Raw genomic sequence first — 25,893 nt, 5'->3', positions numbered from 1 at the left:
TAGTAAGAATCCAGTCAATTATGCTCTCCTTTTGGTTAGTATTACCAATTCTTGTTGGGGAGACATTTTTGTGAAAATCCATATAAATTTATGGGCATAGGGTTAGTCTCGTGGAACATTTTGTCCAATCAATATTAACGTCCCCTAAGACAATGGTTTCCTGAGGGTAGTTAGAAGCTAGCCAGTTAAGTGTTGATTCCAACGTTTCAAAGTTGCTCCCTGGCGGAATATAGATTACAATAAGATTGATGCTTTTTACATTATTTATGCAAAGTTTTAGGGCAATTAACTCTGCATTAGCAACGGGTTGTATAGGATTCAAGATGATATTAAGGGAACTTCTATACATGACAGCTATTCCACCACCTCTTTTATTTTCCGATCAACCATTAAGATATTATATCCGGGTGGAACAATTTCTTCGTCTTTTATGGCTGGTTTGAGCCATGTTTCAGATAGACACATGATGACAGAGCATGTAAATTGTGAACCTTATTATTTAAGCTTCTTACATTAAGATGGGAGATAAGAAGAGAGCTGGCTGATCTTTGGACTGCTATTGGTGGGGTAGAGTCTGGGTTAGTAGGTGGGCCCGGATTCGGGTGTATATCACCATCTTTAGTAATAGTTTTCTTTAGGTGGTCTAGGAGTCTTAGTAGTTTATAAAATATTTTTTGTCCATGTTTAGTGCTTGTTGTTCTCTTTTCAGTTCACCAGGCACCACTTCTCTTTTACCCTTTGTTGCCTCCTCCACTAGAAACGGACTCCCGTATCTGCTGGAAGAATTGGTATATTATCAGACAAAGTCGATATTGAAAGTAACATTTTTCTTTCACATAAGTGTTATTCTTAATTTAATGTTGTTGTTGTGTCTTTCGGCTTTTCCCGGTTAGGAGTCGCCACAGCGGAACTCCGGTCCGCTAATGATTGGCAGTAGATTTTTACATGCTGAGTTGCCAGCTCTGATGCACAACCTTCAACAAAGGTACACCTATTCATACATGTCTCCACACAGAAGACGCTCTAGGTGAGAATCGAACAGGACAATGTCTTACTGTGAGGCGACAATGCTACCGCAGCACCACCAGTTATTCTTAATTTAATATATTTAAGAATTCAGTGTTTACATCATTAAAGTGGCTAACCTAACAATACATTATGTTGTTCTGGCCAAGAAGGTAGTGTAAACTAATATAATTTTCATTACAACTACAGATTGCACGTAACTACTGCAGTGCTGTCTATTTCACTGGGCACTTCAGGATAGCATACAATTGACACATTTTTTTCTTGTCTCATAGGCTCATATGTAAGTACTATGCTAGCTGCCCTTGTGGACCATTTTAAGCTTAGCCAGTTTCCCTTTTTGTGCTTGAATTAACCTGTCCCATTTGGATAGAGATTGGCCATGGTCGATAATTGTATATTAACTGGATCATACCCATAGATAATTTGAGGGGACCCATGCATATGATAACGCATTTCATGTCTCTGTCCATTAGTAGTATAGGAGGCAGCCCTGGAGTAATTTTTCTGTTTCCTATCCATAGATCCATGTTGCACTTGAATATGGACAGATATGAACATTGTTTTACGTGGATGGGGAGTCTGTTCCAGAGCAGCGGCTCTAGTTATATCTGTCCCTCCAAATACTACATATATATATATATATATATATATATTAAATATAATTAAAAAAAAAAGTTCACAGAACTGTCAAAGCAGTGGCAAATGGACTGGCAAATGTATTATCTATGGTTGCACTTACTGCACCAAATTTGATCCAGCAAAATGTAATACTCGACCACTTTTGTCTAGTGATGCAAGTAATCTCTCTGCAAATGAACATTCAAATTAAAATTTAACTCTGATAGAGTAATATACTGTATGCTTCTGTTCCCTTTGCACTAAAGCAATTAGTCTACTCCTTTTTTAATATATCCTCCTAAAATGAAAAGCCTGAAAATGTTCAGAAAAGCAATACATCAGTAGACATCATCATCATATTGTTTTGCTTTCCATTAATTTGACCTTCTATAGAAGTGCATACAAAGAAACTGTAATTTAAGTATTTCCTTCTCTTTTCAGCCTGAACTCGATACAACAATCTCAGCTTTTATACCATTTAGCTTTCTAAGAAAGCCTCCATTATTCCATTTTCCATTTAGTCACAGTATCTAATTTCCTATTTGGCCCATTGTTGATAGCTTTGTCCATTCACAAATAAGTAGTCAGATCAGATATGGGATGCCAGGAAATTTGACACCTATGGTTCCAATAGTAACTGAATATATGAGAGGTATCTGTAATAAAGACATTTAAAACTTTCACATAGGTAAGTTATATAGGTAAACATTTCTTAAAGAAAAAAGTGGACGGCCATGAAAATGTAACAGTTTTCATCTAATAAAATGCAATATACAGCAACTAAAAATGTCTACTGACATCGTCTCTAAAAAATCTGAAGAAAATGAATGAAAAGTAGTGCTGTATTGTGAGGAACAATGTATTATGAAATGAAGAGTCCAAAACAAAATTCACATTCATATTAATGTCCTTCTCTGTGCAATTTTAGGGGATTAACAAACCCTAAAATAGCACTAAAACCTCACAATAAAGACTTATTACTATTCAAAAATGAGCATAATTATACGACAGCCCAAACAGCATATCCATTGCAAATTGAGCATATAGCAATAGAAATAAGTCAGCTGTTGAAGTACTGTTGAGTAGCCAGACTTTCTATTAGCATATGCTGAGCGACAGAGAAAAATATAAGAAAAATCAGGTATGTTCTGCAAAACTAAACAAACATAAACCTACTTGAGATTCTGTTTTTTTTTTTTTGTTGCTTCTCATGCACTGTGCTGATGTACTGTACAGGCATGGTAATGTAAGTCCCATTTGCATGTGCAGTACATCAGTATAGGAAAGAGAATGCAGAAGAAGACTGAAGTGCCATTATACAAGTACATTATTCAATAAATGTAAGCAATTTCTTTCTTAAATGATGTAATTGTATAATAGCAATAATCCACTCCTTTACTCGTGGTTGCCTTTCATTAATCACTCAGGCTTCGTCCTCATGATCGAACCACACAAACCATGGATAAATCCTGATATATCCACACAGAGTCATTGATTATTGCTAAAGTATTCCACAGCAGTTCATTATTGTATAATCATTTTTTTCAATCTTTGTCTCTTGTTTTTATTTAAATTTTTGTTGCTGTATTTTATAGAACTATTATTGCAATCAGGCTACTGTTTTCCTCATGTTTTTCCCTGATAATATCTCTCTTTTCTCCCTCCAACTGTCATGCCTTCAATGTTTCATATAGCTATTTAGAAATGAACTGGTACAAATAGGACAGAGCTGATGTCAGTAGATATTATATGTAAGCGGCATGAATAGTAGCTAATGTTACAAAACTCATAGGCATGTCATACTAAACCTTGTTTTTTACTGTTTTCATTTTGTAAGACAAACATCCTACATTCCTCATTCTGCAGAATAAGGAATGCAAAGACAAGCAAATAATGATTGTAGCTTTTTCTGCTTGTAAAGTAAAGCAACTTCAAATGCATAATTTGAAGTTGGGTTCTCTCCTGTTTGGTATCTACTTCTCTGAAGTCCAGGCCAACACGAAGGGACTCTGGCTGAAAAAGTTCGCAGACAAATGCAAGTTGGGAGCTATTATTAACTCCCCAAGTGATGCTGACATCCTACAAAAAGGCCTCACTGAGACCAATGACTGGTGTCAAAACCATGGCCTTAAGCTCAATGTAAAAAAATGTGTCGTCATTTCCTTTGGGAAAAATCTGATTCCCATGAATTACCAAATCGATGGTAGTCCACTGAACACAGAAGGAGTTATAAGAGATCTGGGAACACAGGTTGACAGCAACCTCTCATTTGGCCACCACATTGCCACTGTGGTTAGAAAGTCCTTCTATGTGGCACATCTCATTACTAAGGATTTTGCATCCAGGAAGAAAGAGATCACTGTCTCCCTCTACTCTTCCATCATTAGGCTAATCATCGAGTACAATGCCCCATTTGGCATGTACCTCACTAGACACCTGCAACAACTGGAGAGGCCACAAAAGTACCTCACAAAGAGGATCCTAGGCCTTAAACACTTATCCTATATGGACAGACTCAAAAAAACTCAAACTATTCTCTGTCTCATATCACCTACTTAGAGGTGATCTCTGCTTGACTTACAAAGCCATGTCTGACCCAGCTCATTTAGAAATGCTACATCTAAAGAAATCCCAAGCCCTCCCCACTCTACACTCCAGAGACCTCAACCTCATTACCACAATCAACAGAACAAGCTGAAAGGACAGTTTCATAACCCAGAGACTACCCATTCTATGGAATAGACTTCTCATACATGTCAAACAAAGCACCTCACTGGCCCTCTTCAAGATAACTCTTGTTGAGTGGATGGGAAATAGAAAATTCACCCCGATGATCACTCCAGTGGCTCTACTCAACAGAGGCACAGGGAACTAAGGTCGGGTGGCACGATGCCAGGGTAATCCTATGGGCTAGGCTTGTAAAAGGCTCCAGGGCCATTAGCCTACTACACACCTATGAACCAATGAACCTATAATTATATGCATTTTCAACTAAGTTAACAGTTTATGTTTTAGATCATGACTTTTATCAATCTAGTTGTAAACTAGTAGTACATGTGCCCAGCCATTTCTCTAGCACAAATGAGTAAAGCCCCAATTATTGCACAGATGACCCAAGATTGACTAGCAGTCTGGGCATCTTTGGAGCTGGCAAGGGTAGAGGAAGGAATGATGAGAGACAGGAGGCTTGAAGACATGTGCAAGCCCCAAGGCTCAAACCACATCTCACTGCCAATCAGCCACTATGAATGACATCTGCATGAAGATGATAGTCTTCAGCTCTCAAGCCCCCACCCCTAATTGCTCACTTCATTCACTTACTAAATACAAATACACATTCAAGTGTATCACCTCCCAGAAAAGGAAAAGTATAATTTCCTTCAAACAGTCTAGCATATGCAGAATTCCACAAACTAGAATTAACCTACTTTATTCTTACAGATAGTTTAGCCTGTGCACTTTTCAAAAATGTAGGCTTAAATTAACCTATTTAGTCACATTTACCATTTATGTGCACTTCTCCTTATAATACATGAAGCACTGAGCATTATGGAATGTCAGGCAGGTTGTTTGTCTTCTGTTGCCAATTCTTAGCACTTGGTGTCATCAGGCAGTGTAGGAACTGCCTTATATTAACTTATAATGAACTCTTGAACTTAACACAAATAGCTCTGTCTGTGTTAGGCACAAATATTTAACTAATTTGTAGGCATTCCTTTCACTTAAAACCATGCACTGTGAGCATCATATACTCATAACACACCCTCATTTCCACCACTCAGTAAAATCACAATAAAATTCCACATACTGAGGCCATTAAAAAGCTTTACCAAAGCTTCCTAGAACTAGTAAAAACAAGTCCCAACAGAACCAACTCCTCCAGGCACACCTACAGCCTTAAATCACCAAGAGTCAGACAGCTCCCAATCTAACAACAAGCTGCTAATGACTGGCGAGTCAGCTGTTAGGTGTACAGATTCTACATTCACATGGCTGTACAAGGATTGTGTTGCAATTAGTTGGCTTTGGCTTGCCAGGATCTCTGACATTACAAGGGCCCTAAATACCCTTTCCCAGGGCAGATATAGCTATGACATGTTGGCCGTCCATGTGGAAGTGAATTTCCTAGAATACAAAATCTGAGGGACATTCAGGGAGACATATCAGAGTCTTCTGTGCAGTTGACAAAATTGGGTAAGACTCTGGTCTAGAATAAAATCCTTCCTTCACTAAGACTGATTCCTAAGAATAAAGAAAAGATGATTATCTTCAACAATTGGCTGAGTAGTTGGTGTCATTCTAGGGGGATCCAGTATGTGTAGGCACAGGATTAGATGACTGATAATCCAAATTGCTTTGCAAGGGATTGCCTACACCTCTCCATTAAAGGCTTCCAAATGCTGCCTAAAGGCTCTACTGCCCCAATAATGTCTTCTTAAGGAAAAGTCATGTTAAAGGACATTCAAATGTAAAATCATCAAATTTTATTTGTAACACATTAAGGTGGTTCTTCTCAGTGTCAAATGTTTCAACAACAAACTGCCTGATTTTGAGGTTTTTCTGTATCAGGAACATTTTTGTGTACGTACAGTTACAGAGATGAGGTCTAAATATAAAGAGTTCCTTTTTTTTGCCTGCCATGCCTTCAGGCCTGATGGTAACTGCAGTGGCATCTTTGTACTTGTCAAGGATCATATTAACTCCCAGAGGCCCACAAGCAGAAGTTTAAAACTCCAGATCAACATAAATAAGGCAAACTTGTAAGTTTCCTGAATGTATTTTAAAGGATCTCCCTATTAACAAGAGATTTATTATTTTGAAAGACTGTAACTACAGCAGGATTAACTGGAGCACCTATACCTCCACTGTAGGGAATGTTCAGACATGGACTTTGTTAATAAAAATTCCCTGAAACAGATAGTTAATAAAACCCACCAGAGCCTATAATATTTTAGATTTGGTCCTCAAGAATGTAGCCTTTTCATGTACTTTTCCATCACATTTAAATTAGACTATAAGGTTCAAAATCCCAAACACCCATGAAACCAACATATCTAAATTTAAGGAATTAAAATGGGCAAACTTCATGATATTATATGATGAAATCTCAAAATTCACCTGTGACAGCGCCAGATCAGATGGTGACACAGCAGCCAGATTCACAAAGGAGCTCTTTGCCAACTTAGACAAAAGAATACAATTAGCAGTCCAATACAGACCAAATACATCAGGAAATCCTAAAACAAAGAGAAAAAAATACTTATTTTATTATATAGCCAATCCAAAACTCAGAACAAGGATAGTCTAAAAATACATTACCAGGAAACTAAAAATACTGTTAGGACTACTAAAGCACCCCATGACTTTAGACTAGCTTTTGAAGATAACTATAATTACAAGTCCTTCTTTAGTTATGTTAGGAAATGTAGGAAAAATACCCAACAATACTAGGAATGTATCCTAAATGGCACCACTCATTCTGACTCAAAGGAAATTGCCAATATATTAGCAAATAAGTTGGGTCTATATTAGTTGATCGAACGTTTAGTTAATCGAATAGCTAAATGACAATCACTAATAATCAAACACACAAAACCACAAATGGCCGTTTCCACTCAAGGAAGCAATCTCTGAGTTGGTATATTTAGTTAGGGGGGTTTGGGGGCACAGCCCCCCACATCGGGGGTGTGGGGAGCAAATCCTCTCACTTCATTTGTGTTTATTTATTTATTTTTAATGGGCAGCAGCATTGTTTCCCTGAGTGGGAACTGCCGTTTGATGTTTTGTGTGTGCGATTATTACTGATCGACATTTAGTTATTCACTTAACTAAACATTCAATCATCTGATATAGATGCAACAAGTTAAGTGCAAACTTCACCACCAAAGCATCTTCTCAAACTTGTCTTATCCTAGAATCCCTCATACACCATATTATCACCAAAGAACATTTTCTGGAATCGCTATCAGAGACTAAAAATACTTCCTGCATGGGACGTGACAGTTTAACTGGATGTTTATTAAATAGCATCAAACATGTCTTTGTCAAGCCTCTCCTCAAATTGTTTAACCTAAACTTAGCCACAGGATTTGTTCTTCAATTATGGTGTATCACAGTGGTGATGCCCTTCCCAAGGGTAACCTTATGGACCTCAATAACTATAGACCTGACAGTCTTATGATCCCGATCTGCAAAGCAATGGAATGTATCCCAACTGAGCTGATCAGTTATGTTATCAAAATATTAATAGTCTAAACCTGAAAAAGTTTGGCTTCATCAATGGGAGATTCTGCCTATTAATTCAAGTTAACTTTTTTGAGATGGTCACACAGGCTGTTGAAAGTGGTCATACTATTCAAACAGCATATCCTGACATAGATAAATCCTTTATCACCATGCTCCTAAGTAAGCTAAACAATTTGAGCATAGATCCTCATGTGGTACGATGGTACAGGGATAGAAAATTGTTTAGGAGACAGAACTCAAATAGTTCATGTTGCATGTGGTTCATCTGAAAATCCGAATGTAACCAGTATAGTCCCCCAAGACTTTGTAGTGGAACCCACTAACATTTGACATTTATTTCTCCATCCTGCAAACTGTCAGTACACAGATGAATGCAGACTCTGCATTGTTGTCAAGCCCCCCCTTTAACACCTGCATTTTTCATACAGCACTTACCCTACTTAATACCTAGTATACTGCAGCTGACAAGTGCCATACACATCCCCTTACTGAATCCAAACACACAGCTGATATGAAACAATAGCTATTTAATTTACATACCATGCCTTGTGGCATTATGTAAGTGGCAAACCCTGTGAAATTGAAAACTCTTCCAGAGCCACATATGTTTAACATATAGTATAGATAATACTCCACTTCTAAACAAATGTATAGTCAGTGATATGGTCATCTACATTGACAGTTTCCTCTCCCTTGTCATTGTGTGACAAATGTAGTCTGAAAATCCTACATTGCACAATTAGTAGTAACACACATCTTCTTGATATAAAGATGTCATTGTTCCCTTTTATTCAGTGCTGATTAGTACTGTTATAAAGTACAATGTCCCCTTCAGGGTGTATCTCACTTGATAGATCAAACAACTAGAAAAGTCAGAGAGGTTTGTAACTAAGAAGACTTCAGACTTAAAATCTTTGAGCTAAGAACATAAGCTAGAAGCTTTACCCTTTACTTGGTAAGTTATAGACTTTTAAGGGGCATTCTGTGTCTCAGCTGCCATGCCATTAGAGGCATTTGATTTCTTGTGTCTACACAAGTCTAATACCTTAGCAAAAAAACAGAAGCAGGAACTTAATCTTCACCAGCAGATAATCAGAATATGATGGAGGGATGTAGGCATTACACAGTGCCTACCCCATTTCCTGAATAAGCAAGACTGAAGGATAAGCAGTGTGATACATTTTCATCCTTCAAGTAAAAACTGGATGACTGTGTGATGATAGGAGGTACTGCCAGCCATGCCAGGAGAAGTAGGGCAATGGATGTGTAACATATGCCAGTACAGCAAGCTGGAATTGTGCAAAGAATTATTTCTGCAGTTAATCTGTATGGCTTGGACACTCGGCTTAGGACTTAAATCTACAGCTGTGCTGGTGGGAAGCCTTAATGGGGACCTGAGGAGACAGAGAGAGAGAGAGAGAGAGAAACCCAGACCCTTTTTTTAAACATAGATTCCTGTGTTTAAAAATATATTTGTAAAGTTGCTTGTAAAATGTATCAACAGTGCTTCCTGTATAAATGTATGCATTGTTACAGTATACTAACATAGAAGAGGTTAATCCACCTGACTTTGAAAAAAATATTCTTGAAATTAAATTACTTTATGGGTTAATCCATAAAGATGTTATCCCACAGTTTTGAAGGGAGCCAAATATGCAATGTCTGTACTAGAGAATTGTTTTTAACTCCTGTAGGAAGAGTGGAATGTTTTTATTGTTTTATGGCTCCCAGAGGCTGCAACAGATCTTAGTCAAAGCTTCAGATATGTATGGTAGCACATAGCTGCTAAACCCTAACAGCTTCTATTCTTGGTAATATTGTGGCAACCAGAATTCAGATGACCAGATGTGTGTGATCATTCTGTAAGCCAGAAATAATATTTAGATATTAGTAGGAGATTGCTTTCAGGATTCTGCATTCTGTCTTGGATCTGACAACAAGGACCACTCATCCACATCATCTTGCCTTGCACTATTCAGTAAGTAAGAAGAGTATTTTTTTTAGTCAATCAGGAGTAGATAGTGAGACTAGCTAAATACTGTTTTTCTATAACTGTGTAAAACTTTCCACCAGTGTTATTTTTAATATTTCCTGTAACTGAATTCTGGTGTTTACTGTAAATAGATATTTAGCATTCTTATGTTCTTTTATTATTTATTATTAAATATATTTAAACTTCTCATTGCGGCTCATCCTTTTAGAAGAATATTTAAATTTTGAGAGTATTTGCATGCATTTATTTTGTAATAACTCTGGCCACTCCTGAAAACCTTGCTGTTTGTCAACATTACCATTTGTATTAATATTAACTTCACTCTGTATAACCGGATACCCTTTTAAGAGCCTTATAGTAACTGAACAGAAAATGGCATAGCTAGTAAATCTGTGCAAGCCTTTTTCAGGGTGTGTGTGTGTGTGTGTGTGTGTGTGTGTGTGTGTGTGTGTGTGTGTGTGTGTGTGTGTGTGTACAAATCAAATCTCAAAGAGCGTTTGTGTCAGCTACTTGGAGCTGGGACACAAAGCACTGGTTTCACAGAGAGGGTGCTGGAGGACTTGGCTTGAACACTCAGCTGAGGACTTAACTCTACAGCTGTGCCAGTTGGGAGCCTTAATGGGGACCTGAAGAGACAGAGAGAGAGAGAAACCCAGACTTCAGGTTCAGTGTGTTCCCTATGTGCTCTCAAGGGAAATTGTGCTTGATGCAGAGAACTGCATCTAGAAATACTGGGTGTATCCATTTTTGTTCCAAGTGAATGTCCCTCTCCAGTGTCAGAGGTGAGGATTCAGGTTCCTTGATTACTGGCCCAGACAAGGGACATGATAGACTGGATGGGCACCCCCCAAAAAAAAAAAAAATCCCTGCAAATGACTAGACTAGTTCTGCTTCAGAAAATGGTTATTCTCAAGGTATTGTTGGTTGCAAGACTAAATTGTCTTGACACCCCTATAAATCCAATGACTATTTCTGCAGTGAATCTGTATGGCTGTAAATGATTTGTGCATTTAGTAAATATGCATTTTCAGTGGTGTGTTTTTAGGGCATTGTCAAGTGAAATGTAATTCAACAAGAAGCAACTCATTGCATTACCCCAACCCTTTCAGACCACTGCCTGTCAAGATTACTTTGTGGGCAAATTAATTGTTTTCTCTAATGTTCCTGTTAACTTTCAGTATTTTGATTGAGCACAGATGATCTACAGTTATCATTGTTGAAGCATGGCTGTACGAGCACCATTAATAGTACATTTTATTAGCAGAAATATACATTTATAGTATGTAAGAGTATAGAATATACATACATCGCCTGATTTGTGTAAAACCCAGTTTACATGAAGGACTGATTCAGTGAAGTTGCTATACTTATATAAGGAGGGAAAGGACAAAACAATCTCAGTTCAGCTCATTGTTATTCACTTTTGTGCAGGGATTATTGCAGCAGCACCAATTCCAGTTGAATTATTTAAGGACATCATGGCCAAGATGCATTGCCCAGAACTTATAGTAAGTAATCAATTCAAAGTTTGCTAGAGTGAGAAGGAAAGAGGAATGGACCTTTGCAGCCAGTATTGTACAGTAATGCAGCAAGAACTGATGAGTAAACACTGTATATTGTAGCATTTACCTCCTGTTTCTTAGGTGTGCTGTCACACAGGTTCACCTTATTGAATCCACACAGCAGATATGAAACAATAGCTGTTTAGTTTGGGTACCATGCCTTGTGGTGTTATAGTGGCAAACCCCGTGAGGTTGAAGACTTTTCCAGAGTCACACATTCTCAAACCATTTTGTGCTAGTGGCATGTGGTGCTTTCTGTTAAAGCAGTGGCCATGAGTTACCATGCTATTCCAAGCAAATTCAGAAAATATTGGTATTTAGCTGGTTGCTGTGATTGTGCTGGTGTATGAGTTATGGGCATGGCTTTATGAGTAGGCATGTTGTTTTAAACATTTTTCATGTTAGCTTTTTTATCAATTGATTGCAACTAATTAAATATCCCTATTGTTCTAAGATACATTTTTATCTAGGATATTGTTAAGATTGCTGCATTTTAATAGTAATAAAGATATACAATGTGAGCAAAGAGTAAAGTGAAAAGCAAAAACTGATAGATGTGTATTGCAAGGTTGCTCTGAATGCTAATGATTTAATTGTATGCTGCAAAATGAGCAGTAACATTTTCTTAGCTTAAACCACTTTTAAGGACAGGCATAAAGTGCATCTTACTAAAACAGGACCACAGGATTTAAAATATTTTTAAAAAATAAAAATGAACCATATTTTTAAAATATCTTTAGGTTCCTGGCCCCACGCTGACTACTGATATTATCTGGATGCATATGATTTTGGATTGGATTTATTGGTTTAAGATGTGGATACTTTTATTATTATTATTATTATTATTATTATTATTATTATTATCATTATTATTATTATTACTTTTGCTCATATTATACTACAGCTTTTTGTATATTAAATTTTGGTTTACCTCAAAGCTTTCTTCTTCTTGGAGTCCCAAAAGTTCTTGGTTAAGGTCAGTTAGAAAAGAATTCCTTTTCTATTCACTGTACAAAATGGAATTCAATCAAGTTAAATAGTGAGATTAGCTGAAAAATAGTATTTATCTGCATTCTTATTTAGCTGATGTGCTATGTGACTGCTGCTGATGTCCTTCAAGGATGCATCTGCAGTCCTTACATATGGGTTGTCCTGCCTCAGGCAGCCCTTCGGTCGGCCGGATTCCAAAGTCTGGGTCCGGCGTCGGCTGATGTCGCCCTTTCCCCGACGTCAGAGCGCCTGGGGTATAAAAGCATCAGCCGACGCCATCTTCCTCAGTCTTTCTTGCCACGTGGTGCCCGAAGCAGAAGCAGTTCGCAAGTGCCTGTCAGCCAGCTCCTGTAACTTCAGCTACCGAAGACTTCAAAAGCTAAGTACCCCGTTGGGGACTCTTTCTTGCCTCAGCCGATGTCAGATCAAACGCTTAAAGTTAATAATTGCTTAACTTGTGGGAAACAAATACCTCATAAGGATTTCCATTCCTACTGCCTCCCCTGCCTAGGCCCAGACCACGACGTCTCGGCCTGTACTGCCTGTGCCTCCTTGAATCGACGCACTCTTAGGCGTCGGGCGGAGTTTGCAGAGGAATTTTTGGGGGCTAGTTACTCCTATATTATGCCGTCGCAGACTCCGACTTCTCATTTAACCAAAAAATGGAAGGACAAGGACCGACACACGCGGACCGTGGTTTCGGCTGAAACCACGCCTAGGCCTACCGCAAGTGTCTCGGTCTCGACTGAAACCGAGTCCTTGGTACTTCCGACCATGGAAACCGCACAACCGACAGCCTCGGTCCCGGAGGCCTCTTCTGAGTCGGTTATTGAATTTCCCTCGGAAACCGGTGTTCGGGAATCATCCGACACCATTCCTCTAGACAAAACTACGCCAGCACGTGGAGCAGCCAGGCCTCCTGCATCCATGTCCATAAAAGCATTCACTAGGGCTAAAGCTGCTAAACAGCCAAGAACTCTGCCTCCCAAGGCTATTCCTCAGGGATCCACTGCAAGTTCACAGATTTTAAATTTAGCTGAGGACCTTATTTCCTTAATTAGGGGCTCTCAGCCTCATCCGGACAGGGGCTTTCAACCTCCTCTAGATAAAAGGCCCAGGGTTGAGCCCACTGATCCTCAGTCCTCTGATGAGGCCTCAGATGGTTCTGCTCTATCAGACTATCAGGAGGAGGCCTTTACGGCCTATGAGGATTCTGATGCAGAGGAATCCATTCCCTCTGCCTCCCCTCCTGAAGAGCTGTCCTTTGGGGAGACCCTTCACTCCATGAGAGAGCATTTCCAATGGCAGGGCCAGGAATTCTCCGATTCCAGGAAGAGATTAAGGACTTTTTTGCATTTACCTCAGCATAGACCTTTGGCTATTCCTCCTGTTTTAAGTGTCATTGATGATGTGTATTCTGAGTCTAGCATTACCCCTGACACCCTTCCTCCGCCTCCTGTCAAGCCCGATAGGTACTACAGGGTCCCGGACTCACATCATTTCCTTTACAAGGCCCACTCTGCTGACCCAGAAACTATTTCCCAGGGCCCTAAAGGGGTTGCAACTGCCACTACTAAAAATCCACTCCCCTCTGAAAGGGAGTCTAGGGCTTTAGAGAGATGGGGTAAAAAAGTGTATACTTCTTCCACTCTTTCTATGAGGGCATTAAATTGTCAATTCCATATGATACAGTACCAAGAGTATTTGTTAGATGAATTGCATAAAAAACTGTCTTCACCTGAACCCCTAGATCACAAGTCACTTCAGGATCTGGTACATAACTCACAACAGGTTAGCAACCATTTCTTGCAGTGTGGTTATGATGCATTGGAAGCTTCATGTAGGTCAGCAATGACAGGTGCAGTCATACGTAGGCATGCTTGGCTGAAGGAAAAAACTCTGCCAAATCATGTTAAAGCAAAGCTTCTGGATGCCCCACTGGAAAAGCAAAAGTTATTTGGCTCCACTGCTCAGGAGGTCTTAAAGAAATGTGAGGAAAAGGCTAAATCTGTACAAACAGTCAAAGATTTTCTCCAGGTCCAACCACCAAGATTCAGCAGAAATTGGCCTTCTAAGAATTGGTCCTTTCCAGACACAGAGAGATTTCAAAGAGGCAAGAACAGGTGTGCCAGAGGTAGAGGGCAAGCTAGAGGCTCCTACAGAGGACATCAATGGCAGCCTCCAAACCAGAGAGGTAGTGCAGGACCTACAACTGCTGCACAAGGACAGACTCAATGACTTCACCTTGACCCCGCCGACCAGGGCTCAATTGGAAGCACCTTTGGGCGGAAAGCTATCTTTATTCAAGAAATTGGCACAGTATTACAAGGGATAAATGGACACTGCAAATAATAGACAAAGGATACAGGTTCCATTTTCATACATTACCAAAAAGAAAAGGCATGCCAAACCTGCCACCGAATCAAAGGGCAGAGGCTTTAAAACAAATTGCCAACCTATTGCAAATGAAAGCTATAGAAAAGGTTCCTCTCACAGAACAAGGCCAAGGATTTTATTCCAGACTATTCCTTGTCCCAAGAAAAGAAAAACAATGGAGGCCTATTCTCGACTTGTCCGCACTGAATACTTATCTCATTGTGCCAAAATTCAAAATGCTGATCCTACAGCAACTCCTTCCCATGCTGGGCAAGGGGTCTTGGCTGGTAACTCTAGACCTCAAGGAGGCATACCTGCATGTCCCTATCAGACAAAGTTGCAGAAGACACCTCAGATTTCTTGCAAGTTCAGAGCATTATCAATTCTCAGCATTGCCCTTTGGCTTATCTACTGCACCCAGAGTATTCACGAAATGCCTGGCATCAGCAATTGCACACTGCAGACTTCAGGGGATTCAAATTTACCCATATATGGACGACTGCCTTATACAAGCGGACAGCCAACAAACTTTGGTAAAACACTTGAATTATGCCATCCGCCTACTTCAGGCCTTGGGATACACAGTCAACATTCACAAATCAAGACTTGTCCCATCCCAAAGAATAACTTTTCTGGGTGCGGAACTAGATACAACCACCCAAATGTTTTTTCTCACAGAAGAAAAACAAAGACAACTACCGGATTACTTCGAAAACCTGACAAAACAAACTCAGCTGACTGCAAGGAAAATCCTGCAGGCCCTGGGTTACATGGCATCGTGCATTCTTCTGATTCCACAAGCAAGGCTGCATATGAGGAAACTACAATGGTACCTAAGGAGTTTATGGTCTCAGCACAGTCACAGCCTGGAAACTTTGATACCACTCATTCCATGCCTTCAAAAGGAATTTCTGTGGTGGGCTCAAGCAAGCCAGTCAAACAGGGGTCTGCCCTTCAGCAAACCGATAACCAACCAAAGCATTACATCGGATGCTTCAGACCTTGGATGGGGAGCACACATGGAAGGCTGATGCATCCAAGGACTATGGTCACAGAAGGAATTGTGCATGCACATAAACCAAAAGGAAATGCTGGCTGTGATACATGCAATCAAGGCCTTCAAACACTTTCTACATCAAGGCCACCTGCTAATAAGGACAGACAATACCACAGTTATGTGGTACATAAACAAGCAAGGAGGTACCCATTCCTACCCTCTTTGCAGGCTGACAATGAATCTTTGGGAACTTTCCCTAAAACTCAATATAGAGCTGCAATCCCAGTTTGTGCCAGGAAAAGACAACATACTGGCGGACAGCTTAAGCAGAAATATCATGGATCCACACGAATGGATGCTCCACCCAGACATCTTCCTTCAGATAACACAATCATGGGGGAGGCCCAACATAGATCTTATTGCCTCCCACCACAACCATCAGCTGAAGAAATTCTGCACAAGGACATACCACCCACAAGCATGGAAAGTGGACGCCCTCTCTTTCAGCTGGAATACTCTAACAGTGTATGCATTTCCACCTCTTCCACTAATGACCAAGGTCTTACTGAAAATCAGGACAGAGCAGCCAAAAGTGATTCTGATAGCTCCAAACTGGCCAAGACAGCACTGGTACCCACTGTTAAGGAGCATGTCACACACAAAACCGTGGCCTCTACCTCAATGGTCACTTCTTCTGACACAGCACAATTACAAAATTCTGCACTCCAGCCTAAAAACCCTGTAGCTGACAGCCTGGAGAATACCCTGACTCCTCACCAGGAAAAGCTATCCAAGCAAGTGAAGGATATCATCATGGAAGCTCGCAGGCCTTCCACAAGAAAGGCATATTCAGCAAAATGGAAAAGATACCGCTCTTGGAGCACTGCAAAGGGCCTAGATGCGACAGTGATGAGCATGGCACATATCCTGGAGTACTTGGCAGAAATGCTCCACAATGGCCTTTCTTACTCTTCCATTAAAATTCATGCCTCAGCAATTTCAGCAGAATACAGTACTGATCCACCTGTCTTCTCTCATCCTCTCCTAAGGCAGTTTCTAAGAGGAATTAAGAACATCAATCCTCCAAGGAAACCACCAGTGCCTACATGGGACCTTAACTTCATGTTGGAAAAGTTAACTCTACCTCCCTTTGAACCAGCAGCATCTTCAGAACTACAGTTCCTGTCTTGGAAGACTGCCTTCCTTCTGGCCATAACCTCAGCAAGAAGAGTATCTGAATTGCAGGCCCTCATGGCAGTACAACCATTTCTTATTTTTCATCAGGACAGAGTCGCTTTGAGAACCAATCCTTCATTCATGCCAAAGGTGGTATCCAGGGTCTCATTGAACCAAGCTATTCACCTGCCTACCTTCTTTCCAAATCCACAAAATAAGGGGGAGAAACTTCTGCATACCCTGGACATTCACATACAGTTGCGCTACTACTTGGACAGAACTAAGACTTACAGAAAAACTGACCAGCTGTTTGTAGCATATGCTGCTGGTATACAAGGAAAAGCAATTTCCAAACAGACAATTTCAAAATGGATAGGGAATTGCATTCGATTCTGCTACTCTTTTCATGGCAAAACTGTGCCAGCTAACATTAGACGTCATTCCACCAGAGCCACAGCCACCTCCACATCCTTCTTAAGAGGGGTGGCTACCAAAGACATTTTAGAAGCTGCTACATGGAGCTCCGTGCATACATTTTCCAAGCATTACAATTTACCTTTATATTCCAGATCCAGAGCAGGCTTTGCTACGGCAGTCCTGCAGGGCATTTTAACTACACCATCCTTTTCTTAGATCCTACCACTCCCAGCTTGGCTATGGTATTCTACCCATATGTAAGGACTGCAGATGCATCCTTGAAGGACATAGTACAGTTTTGTACCTACCATAAATGTAGATGTCCGATAGGTATGCATCTGCAGTCAGGTTTACCCTTCCTCCTTCCCCTCTGTGGTATTCCTTGGGTACTTATCCCTCTTATAGCTAGCTGGGGTTATCTATTATGGTGTATTTGTTTTATATTACTGTGCATGTTTGGAATTTTTTGCATTTCTCCAAATTTAGCCTTCCTTAGAGGGTACCTGGCATCTGGGGCAAGAAAAACTGAGGAAGATGGCGTCGGCTGACGCTTTTATACCCCAGGCGCTCTGACGTCGGGGAAAGGGCGACATCAGCCGACGCCGGACCCAGACTTTGGAATCCGGCCGACCGAAGGGCTGCCTGAGGCAGGACAACCCATATTTAAGGACTGCAGATGCATACCTATCGGACATCTACATTTATGGTAGGTACAAAACTGTACTTTTTCTGACTGTATTTGATTTTGGATCGGATTTATTCATATGAGGTGTCAATACTTCCATTTTTTGCACTTATTATACTACAGTTTGTTTTATTTTATTTTATATATTATTTTTTTTGTACCACAAGGTCTGTTTGTTTTCTTGTAGGTTTGCCACATTTTAAGTGGGCCAAAGTGGGACATGGGGGTGTGGCCAATATGACACGGATCACACCCTCTACTATGACATCACAACAAGAGTGGTGAAAGAAATGTAGTTATCGGTACAACAGCTGGCTGCTGGAGTGGCTAGCTGGCTGATTGGTTGGCTGCTGGAGTGGCTATCTGGCTGGCTGCTTAGATACTGGAGTAGCTAGCTGGTTGTCTGGCTGCTGGAGTGGCTAGCTGACTGGCTGGTTGGCTGCTGGTGTGGCTAGCTGTCTGTCTGTCTGCTGGAGTGGCTAACTGGCTGACTGGCTGGCTGAGGGAGTGGCTAGCTGGCAGGCTGGCTGTGGGAGTGGATAGCTGGCTGGCAGGCTGACTGCTGGAGTGGCTAGCTGGCAGGCTGGCTTCTGGAGTAGCTAGCTGGCTGGTTGCTGGAGTGGCTAGCTGGCTGGCTGCTGCAGTGGCTAGGTGGTTGAATGAATTGATAGATGGATGAATGGCTGGATGACTGGATGAATGGCTGGATGAATGGATGGATAGCTCTGTAGCTGGCTGGCTAGCTTGCTTGCTTGTTTGCTTGCTGGCTGGCTGACTAGCTTGCTTATTTGCTGGCTGGCTAGCTGGCTTGGCTGTTAGGAAAATAAACACAGATCTCAGTCTTACTTTCATGTGGCTGTAGAAGCCCTAAAAACAAATTGCTCTACAGCCGTGATCCTTGTAGGGCTCTTCCTGCACCAATCCCCACCTCCTTTATGAATTGCAGCCAATTGCTGCATGATTTAAAACACCTGGACCTAACAGGAAATAGCTATGCCTGCAGGTCTGGGCTGGTGACATAACTGAATTGCTGTGAGAAAGCCAGAAGTAATTATGGCTTTTTCACAGCGATTCAATGCAATCAAAAAGTGGGAGTTTTAAAAGTTGTTTGTCAGGGCCAGTTAGAAAATAATTTGTTTCCCATTCATTGAATGGAAGGAATCCAGTCTAGATAAGTAGTGAGAGAAGCTGAATAACAGGATTTCTTATTGAGCTGCATTCTTGTTTAGTTGAAGTGCTGCATGACTACTGCTATTGTCAGAATGCCTTTGATTTTTCCCACCAACATGCCCCAGCCATGTTGTGTGTTTACACATGGCATTTGAGCTGCCCACCCCTACTATAAATGTGACTTTGGATGCCCCCCAGTCTCATCTCATCTGCTCATTCTACTGGGCACTGAAAGATAAATTGGGAAGGCCATCCCTTTGGAGTCTTAAAGCCTGAGTTATTTTTTGTTTCATACCAGTCCACTTATTTAGTACAGACTGTTGTAAGTGAAGTATTAATCTTTTTTTCATATTATTTTTAAGATAGGTAAAAGCTCGGGACTGTGTTACAAATCACTGATGAGCCTAAGTCATTTTGCAGCTTGGCTTTCCAGGGCATCTCCTATGAGAAGACAATAGCAAGTGTACTTAACCCAGATGGGTTAATACTACTTCTCAAGAAGTAGCTTGAGATTAGTGTGTCTCTTTTGCTTCTGGTGAAAGAGGGAACAAAGGATCATCGATTCCTATCTGTATGCAGCTGTCTTGAGACAAGCACTATCTCCACTATCAGATTACACCTCCAGTAATCAAGTCCAAATGTTATAAGCACTTCACTTCCCCCGGCCCCCATTAGTAAGCACCTAGATCCATGCATTTGTTCATTCCAACGATCTCTGTAGCCAGCTTAGTTGAAACGAGCATACTGCGAAAATGTAACAATTATCTCATGTGTATGGGCAGCCACCTATTACTTACACAAACTGGGACAGTGTGTGAGAGATGTAGTTATCTAATGCAATTAAAGACAAAGCTCTCACATGAACCCACTACAAATAGCATGCAGGTTACCAGTATCACACAACACCACACTTAACCAATCTCACACAGCTCAGACCAAACATATAGACCTACATATGTTGAGGCTTTTAAAAGTAATCCTACTTAAATCAGAAAGCCCTGATATATGTAATCTAGATAATAAATACACTCAGCAACCTTGCAAACACACAACACAAGCAGCACCCACGAGACATACTTCTAGAGTCAGATTGACTCAGTTCAAAAGTCCATAAATATTCTGACAGCTAAGGATCTGTGGGAAGAAACTAAACAAGTGTAATGCAAAACCTGAGAAACTAGAAGCTCTTGATTAGGCTATAGATAATAAGCTGCAAGCAGTAAAAATCTTATCAACCAGAGGAGAACTTGTAGATGACAATTAAAGAGATAAAAGAATTTATTTGGGAGAGGAAGCTGGCAAGTTATGTCAGATAAGCTGATTCTTCCTCTAAAGCAAGGGAGTCTAGGGTTATCTGATTTGAAAGAGTGCTTTAGAGCTATGCATTTAAGACTGATACACATAACTCATGCAAAATGTTATAAATTAAAATGAAGAAGAATGACGCTGAAACAGAGGAAGAGTTTGACAGACAGAGAGACTAGGATTTTGGATGTGTGTCCTTTAGAATTAACAACTACCATATATAATATGTTGATAAAGAAGCAGAAAGTATTGTAAGAACTAAGCCATTACAGGAAAGTAGAATGGGAATTTTACTATTATGGATGTCTGCAAACAGGAAAATTGAAAACAGGTTCAAGGTGGATAGAGTTTACAGGAGGACATTAGCAAAGGAACCAAGGTATTGGGAGAAAATAAATTGGGAGGGAAAAGTAACAGAGTGCGATGAAGCTAAGCAGAAGTTTGGATTGCTGGTTAGATAAGGCACTTCCAGTCAGGGATTGATACAGTACAGACAAAGAAAAAAGGATAGGGGAATACTGAGTGAAAGACCAGCTCTGCAAGAGTTTTTAACAAGACTAGAAAAGAAGCTGTTGTTAAAAATGGATAATTAGTAGTGTGCCAAAAATATTACATGATAAATATTACAATAAATCCGAGTAGGTTATAAAAATCTGGGAAAGCATATAGAAAGCCAGTTTAGAAAAAAAAAATTAAAAAAAATAATGGGGAATATTTTTAAGGTCTAAACCGAAAGTATGCAATAAAGTTCAAAAGGCTTACAATTTTTGCATACAAGTATTTGTGTGGGTACTTTTATATCTTGAGTAGACTTTGGGGGGTATTTCTGCAGGTAGACAGCAATTAAGGAAGAGAGGAAATTCAGAGCATGTTTTTGGGAAAGTATCAATGTGGCAGATTTTAAAAATTCCATTAAAGTACTTGGATGGAAATGATGGGGGAGCAAATGGCTGTAAGCAAGGAAATCATTCTTTTGAGCTAGGAGATAGGATCCAAGTTGCCTAGGCATAGTAAGACCTTACAAGTTTAATACTTTTGACTACAAAAAATTGAAGAATTAATAAAGAGAAATCAAAATCTGTACACAATGTAAAGGAAGTTATAGAGTTGAAAAGTAGATTAAAGAACTCCAGGTGGAATCTTTATAAAAGGGAAGGATGAAATTTCATAGAAATAAAGGGAAATTGTGGGAACGATACATGCAATATAATGTTCAGGTTTAAGGGAAGGTAAAACCTGAGTAATTTATATAATGTCAAAGTGAATGCTACAAAGAAAACATATTTTTAATGACAGCAGTAGAAACTGGTATTAATATAGATAAACCTATGTTATGGTTTGACATGTGGTGATTTAATAAAATGTTAAGGTTTACGAGTATTAGGCAAACTGCTCATTAACTTCCAGGGGTATCTCAGAATCTGAACCTAATGATATTTGTTTTTTTTTTCCCCATAACCTTATGGCATACTAAGTGCTAATGCTACAACAACAGCATGAAGACTATCATATATTTGCACCTAAATGCATTAGATGGTTCATTACTCTTCATTTTTCAGGTAATATGTAACTGCTGAAAGGATGTTAATGCACATCTATCATTCTGAATCTTTTCTTTGGACTTGCTCTGCATTGCCTTTGGATGTTGCAGGAATTTATATGCACAGATACTGTATCATACTGAATTTTGTTATGTTGGTTATTTGAAAGGGTCAGTCTTAGATTAGACTGCTTATGCACTTAAATACATAATTAAAATATTTACTAGCATAAAATATCAAAGAAGTTTCTTATATAGAATAAGACACAGGGTAAAGAACACCCCCCCCCCTTCTTTAGACATTAATGCATCTCTACCAGTGCCTGTATATCATCAATCAAGTATTTTTTTTTTATTTTTTGCTGTCTTTGTCCCTTTTGTTTATAAAGTGTAAACCCCCTCCCAGTCAATCAGTTTATTTGTCCCTCTTCAGTGCGAGTGAGGGTTAATTAGGAAAACTTATATTTTAGACAGTCATCATGGGTGGCTTAAGACGTTTACAATTTTTAGACTTAGCACTCACAAACACTCAGCAAAGTGCTGGGGAGGGAGCATGCAATGAGCTGACCAGTATGACGTACCCTCACTTTTGCAAAGGGTTTTATTTTCAAACAGCCCTGCATCTCCTTTGTGTCCCTGAGAATGTGTGCAGCCCTTTCTACCTCCTCTGAGAGAGGTAAAGAGATCACATCCCTTTATTCTTCTCATGTCTTGCCTGGCTCTTCTAGTGTGGGGCTAATAATTAAACGCTGGTTGCCTGGGTTGCAGTCAGGGCCCAATCCTTCCATGCGATGAAGCCATGTATATGTAGTACATACATGAGTGTGGTACTAGTTACTATTTACTACATTCAGTTACATTTAGTAATTCCAGCAGCAAAGAACGTGTAAGTCAGTAATGCATGCACTGAGATATTGCACATCTGGATGTAGCTTTCTAAAGACATTTAAATAAAACACCAGGTCAAGACAGGTTCAACAAAATACTTATATGAAGAGCAACTTAGTAACTCAGATGAACATGTATGTTTATATAACAAATGGGAATTTAGCTGCAGTCATGCTATTTAAATAACTTTTACATGGAAATACAGACTGAGTTCTTATAAGGTAGAACCAGACATCACTAAGCACAATTGACATCAGTAGTATAATTTGTTTCATGCATATGCATGAATCTCTACTTCTGAATTTCCTCAGAATTTGTCCTTGGTGAATTAACCATCTAGTTGTCATGCCACAATGCTTTCCAATGGCAGAATCATCTTACAGAGCTGCACTGAGTCAGCAGAAGATACTGAAAGGTATTTAGACATCTGAATCACATCCTTGGCACAAGTAGATGCTGATGGACAACTGTCCAAGCAATTCCTTAAACTTTAAATTTAGCTATGATGCCAGTGGGGGAAATTAAGTGCTATCTATGGGGCATATGAGAAATTTTTATTTACACTTAATTGCATCTTTTTCATTTTGGACACTGCCTCGATTTATTCACCTTTGCATTACAATAGATGTAGCATGCAGCTCATTACTCTAGTCTCATTGCATTTAATCAAATAGCATCATTAAGTGAAGTTATTGTACAGTGACTGTACTTTAGTATCAGCAGTGTACCTTGTAATGGTTTAAATAAATGCTTTAAAGAAAAATTCCTCAAAAAATCTAAAAACTTTTTCATAAATACAGAAATAAGTGAACCCTGTCATAATTAGATATTCTGCAGAAGCAAAAGTCCATTATCAGCCAATTCTGCATATAGAAAAATAATCTGCTATCAAAAAATATTTTCACACAGCAAGTGTGTTTATTTATGACTGTCAGATGACCACTGTAAAAAATTAGTATCAGCACTCTAATTGATGGCAAATGAACAAATACAACTGTTCAAAGTAATGGAGTGATATCTGTTTATAACAGTTCCACAATGAACAATTGAAAGGTAACCACCTGCAAGTTAAATAACTGAAAAAAAAAATAAGTAACACCTCCTTGAGGCATCACAGAACATAAAAGTGAAATCATGCTCACAGTCCCCTTTCTTAAATAACCCAATTTCACAGTCACACAACCATGGAAAAAGTAAGAGCACCATGAAATGTTAAATGGAATGGAATCTGTCCACGGTGTAAGGTAACTGAAATAGAAGCACAGTCACAGAAATGAAACTTCAGGGAAATTGAAATGAAGAGCTAATGGTTAACAAAACATGTCAAGCCAGCTGAAAGAAAATCATTTACAATTCTCTGGGGCTTTCTGGCTGTTAAATGTTTTGTCTGACAAATATTATCTCTTTGAACCTGCCAATCATTAGCTTGGAATCAAAACTAGAGTTAGACTCAGTTCTCACCACCATCATTGCCATGCATATGCTTCAGAAATGAACAGTACCTTCATTTGTCCCTTCATTCGCCAGCCCTTTTATCTCACTTCCCTGATAAGGCTTGGAATAAATAATCATGTTTCTGTTTCTCATTTCTTATCAACACTGTTGGTCTCTCAAATTTATTTATTTATGAAAGATGTACATTTTGCATGTTAATTTCCTCTGATCTATACACCTTACCACTTTACCAATTTTGCCCACAACAATGGTTATGCTAGGAATAATGTTTTTGAGGTTATGTCAAAAGAACAGACTGACCTGTGTACTTGCAATGGTAGATTATATGGATGCCCTGACATTTAAATATTATTTCCAACAAATTCTTCTGGACTTATGTAGATTCTTATAGCGTTACTTATATTTTGCAATGAGAATTCTGTTAGTCCATTAGTCAGTCACCTCTCTGTAAGTAATTCATTACCTCTCATAATTTGTTTTGAAATGAAGATGGTAAAGGCTGAAACATTACCTGCCCTTGAGACTTTAGTATCCCAGATAAAGCAAATATCTTATCAAGAGCTGGAAGTACTAACTGCCTGTGTAGATGTTAAACATACTGGATATCTCTCTATACGTCCAGTGTAGTTTTCATTGCCATTTACTAAATACTCCTTACTGTAATGTGGCTCATAATAATTGATATATAGATCAATGTACAAATCAGTATTTCTATCTTAGCGGTCTCAAGTGGCATAAAATTGATTGAAGCAGGCAGCGTATTATCTCTACATTTTTTCACAGTCTTTATAGTTTGTACCTCACATTACTCTAACATATTCACTCTTTTCTGCTCTTTTTTCCATTTGGATTGACCTGGCAGTTTTAAGCTGTCTCCATTTTTTTTTCACAGTTCTTTATATTTTTGTAGCTCAAATTCCTCTGTCATGTTCTCACACCTTTATATAATTTTATATGTTTCCTATATTTAGCCTTCAGTGTCTGCAGGAAATAAAAATCATTTTAAATCTAAATTTCTTTCCCAAGTCTTAAATCAATAGATTAGACACCATTCAATGTATTTACTGTAACATATGTTTATTACTCTGCCTTTTACCCTGACCATTTCTTCATTACAACCTTAAATAGGTAAAGCTACTTAACTACATATGAGAAATGTTTTTTTAGCTTTCCACAAATATAGCTTTAGTCCTACCTTCTTGTAGGTCTCATCTCTAATTTTATTTACATAAGATTCTTTATTTATTTATTTTATTTTACATTTGTTGACCGGGCTAGTCTAGCTGGATATATGTCCATTTTTCGTAGAGGCCCGGGGAGAAAAACTCCAAGACCGATACAAACAGACAACAAGTAATTGTTACAAAAAAAAAAACATGAAGTAGATATAGAAGATATTTTATGCATTTAACAGTAAATAACATAAAACTATATACAAAGTTTAGA

General features: G+C 39.2%; 1 protein-coding gene across 3 annotated transcripts in view; it reads left to right on the top strand.

Annotated features, from left to right (window-relative positions):
- LOC122817284 (medium-chain acyl-CoA ligase ACSF2, mitochondrial-like) overlaps window positions 1–25,893 on the top strand; it is a 1,357,975-nt gene that overhangs the window by 797,383 nt on the left and 534,699 nt on the right. For all 3 annotated transcript variants that reach the window (XM_044090508.1, XM_044090507.1, XM_044090509.1), the window contains exon 10: window positions 11,318–11,394. In XM_044090508.1, coding sequence (XP_043946443.1) covers window positions 11,318–11,394 — 77 coding nt within the window. The remainder of the gene's footprint in view (window positions 1–11,317; window positions 11,395–25,893) is intronic.

This window comes from Protopterus annectens, chromosome 12.part0, assembly GCF_019279795.1.
Source record: "Protopterus annectens isolate FY-2018-M chromosome 12.part0, PAN1.0, whole genome shotgun sequence".
Lineage (NCBI taxonomy): Eukaryota > Metazoa > Chordata > Ceratodontiformes > Protopteridae > Protopterus > Protopterus annectens.
This window is presented reverse-complemented; position numbering and strand designations above follow the sequence as displayed.